Below are 2,500 nucleotides of genomic sequence, written 5' to 3'. Positions count from 1 at the left end.
AATCGGTGTGGTTCTGCTGACACGCCTGATCACCGTAGTCGAGTTCGATGGCCGTCGCCTTGGACGTTACACCGATCAGGTAGTGGCCGAGCTCGCCGGCAATGTACCCGATCGTAAGGACGGCCAGCACGTACGGTTTGTACAACATTCGCAGCTTCTCCTTCATCGTGGACTGCATTTTGGGCGATGTTACGCACGTACCTTTTTTTGGTGGGTCAAGAAGGGAGTAAAAAAAATGGCACATCAACAAAAGAAGACAAATGCCGCGAATGCGCCGCTTGGACCACAGTCGATTCTAGACCCGGCGTTTCGGACTAGCGATCAGCAGGATCGTCACTAACACAGATCACTGGCAGATCGATCAACTAGCGGTATGGGTGAGTCCTCTACTGTCCTTTATTTAGTACAATCGAGTAAAAGAAATTTATTTTCCACGTTAATGTAAAGCAACACCTTCATGAAAGTGATAATCAAATTGTTTTCAATATTATTAAATCATTCGCGATGTTCATCTCCCGGGGCAATATCGTCATCGATTGCCTAACAATTATATCACTTAATGAGACAATTGGCGTCTAGCGATCGGTTGCTGATCTCACCACCACGATGCGTTGTGTAATGAAGGGGCTCTAGAGTGGTATTCTGGATGACAAGAGGCCGGTTCGCTTTAACTCATCTGGCACACGACGTCCGTCACGCTTCACGCGTAATGAACAACACAATATGCACATGGGAAGCGCCTCAATAAGCAATAATTGTGTAGGATCCCTGAAGTCCCCCAGCCCAGGAGTCGTAACGCACGATCGTGATCGATGATTTATTGATGGAGGATGCGATTGCGATTTTACGGCAAAGTTTACGGCCGATCTGGATCTCTGGAGGTTGGTGTGGGCAGTCGTTAATCAATGTGAGACTATTGCAATTAGATGCCAGGTGCTGTTGTAATGTGGCATGATTGACTGTGACCGAGGGTGTGTGATTAGCAATTCATATTTATAATTACTTCTTTCAGAAGGTAACGGTTATTTAAATGGTTCTAGAATTGAAAGCATGAGTTTGTTCTTTTGCTAATTTTTTAATTGAACAAGGATGAGGATGATGCACTTTGAGGATAATTTTTTGCTAAAAAAAAGGAACTGCTGTCTCTCAAGAAAGAAGAAAAACTGAACCAATTAGATCAAGATCGTTTAGGCGCGATCAGCACTCGCTGTGTTGCTAATGGGACTTCCTTCGGCCGTCGAGTGTCACTCATAAACCAGGATTAATCAACTCCTTCTACCCGGAACCGGAAGCAGAGGCAAGCCAAGCCGATGCTCGCTGTTCGCGATGCGACAACAATCCATTTCTCACTCGCTAAACATTATCACTGTTCGTCAATCGGGCGCTTATTGCTGATCCGATGTTATTAATATAAAAAAAGACTCAGACAACAATCCGAATGCATTGCACCAGGTGCTGCTGGCTGGGGTAACATATATGTTGCTTCACCTTCACGCATGTCTTGTTTCTTGTCGACTTGCCAGGAATGTACAAAACAGGAAACTGATCGGTTACCGAACCGTCGTTGTCCTTTCACTTTTCAGCTACTCTTGGCTTGACAACGGCCATTTGTTAGTGGGTGGGTGAGTCTAGTGGACCCGGGAGACACTGGAGAAGTGCAGAACAGCTTTGCAATCTCGTGGAACCTCCCCGTGTGCGTTGCAGAACACGTTCACGTTCTGCAGCAGCAGCCATTGTCCTTACGGCCTTGAAAGAACATTTTATTTCTGGCTTCCTGGAGGTTGGCTACAGGAAACGCGGACTAAGTGATTGGCATTAGAGCAGGCAGCGGATCAAAAGCAATTGCAAAGCCTGCAGTTGGAGACATGCTACGCGATCGAGATGACGGAGTTTTAAGTGTTGATTGGTTCGATTCTTAGCCTGACGCCGATTATCGTGATGGTGATCACACACAAGTCAAACGATATGGGCTACGGAGGGGTGGCCATTATCATAATGTAGGAGTTAATAATCCGTTCGCTCGTTCACGGTGCCGCTAGGTAAGAGACACTGATTGTGAAGGGGAACCGACAAAACCAACACGCCACCGGACAGTTGACACGGATATGTCATTACCAGACGAGAGGGGAGGCTCTAGGTTGAACGGAGTCATTGGTACCCGGATCCGGAATGCAGTCGCACTAGAGAGATCACAGGTGTATCACTAGGAGCTGTCGCTTAAGGCGTTAGTCTGTCACCGTCTGAGTTGCGTGAGGGGAAACGTGAGGGACCATGCACCGGATTCAAGTTCAAGTTCAACGTCACCGCTGGCGAACAGATGCTGTCTATTGACCAGGTGTTCCGAGCCTTTCCTGCTGCTGCTGCTGGATACTAATAACCAATCAACACCACAGCTCGGCCTACTAGGGGGCAAGCGGGGCCAACTTTGCGTGGCTGCATACATATTCATAATGGATGTAGGCTGCAACGGTGGCAACCAATCAGTAGTAGGCTCTTTGAT

At 47.4% G+C, this 2,500-nt stretch overlaps 1 protein-coding gene across 2 annotated transcripts in view; it reads right to left on the bottom strand.

The window, feature by feature from the left end:
- The window catches only part of LOC126570883 (putative metabolite transport protein HI_1104), a 7,805-nt gene that overhangs the window by 2,464 nt on the left and 2,841 nt on the right, over positions 1 to 2,500 (bottom strand). Inside the window, exon 2 of one of the 2 annotated variants that reach the window (XM_050228962.1) lies at positions 1 to 201. This exon is cut by the window's left edge and continues 52 nt beyond it. In XM_050228962.1, the coding sequence (XP_050084919.1) occupies positions 1 to 178 (178 nt within the window). In that variant the 5' untranslated portion in view covers positions 179 to 201. Of the gene's footprint in view, positions 317 to 2,500 lie in introns of those variants that run through there. The other variant, XM_050228961.1, reaches the window with a different exon arrangement.

The sequence above is a fragment of the Anopheles aquasalis genome, chromosome 2, assembly GCF_943734665.1.
Source record: "Anopheles aquasalis chromosome 2, idAnoAquaMG_Q_19, whole genome shotgun sequence".
NCBI classification, from domain to species: Eukaryota; Metazoa; Arthropoda; class Insecta; order Diptera; family Culicidae; genus Anopheles; species Anopheles aquasalis.
The sequence above is the reverse complement of the archived record's forward strand: the minus strand, read 5'-3'. Positions and strand labels throughout refer to the sequence as shown.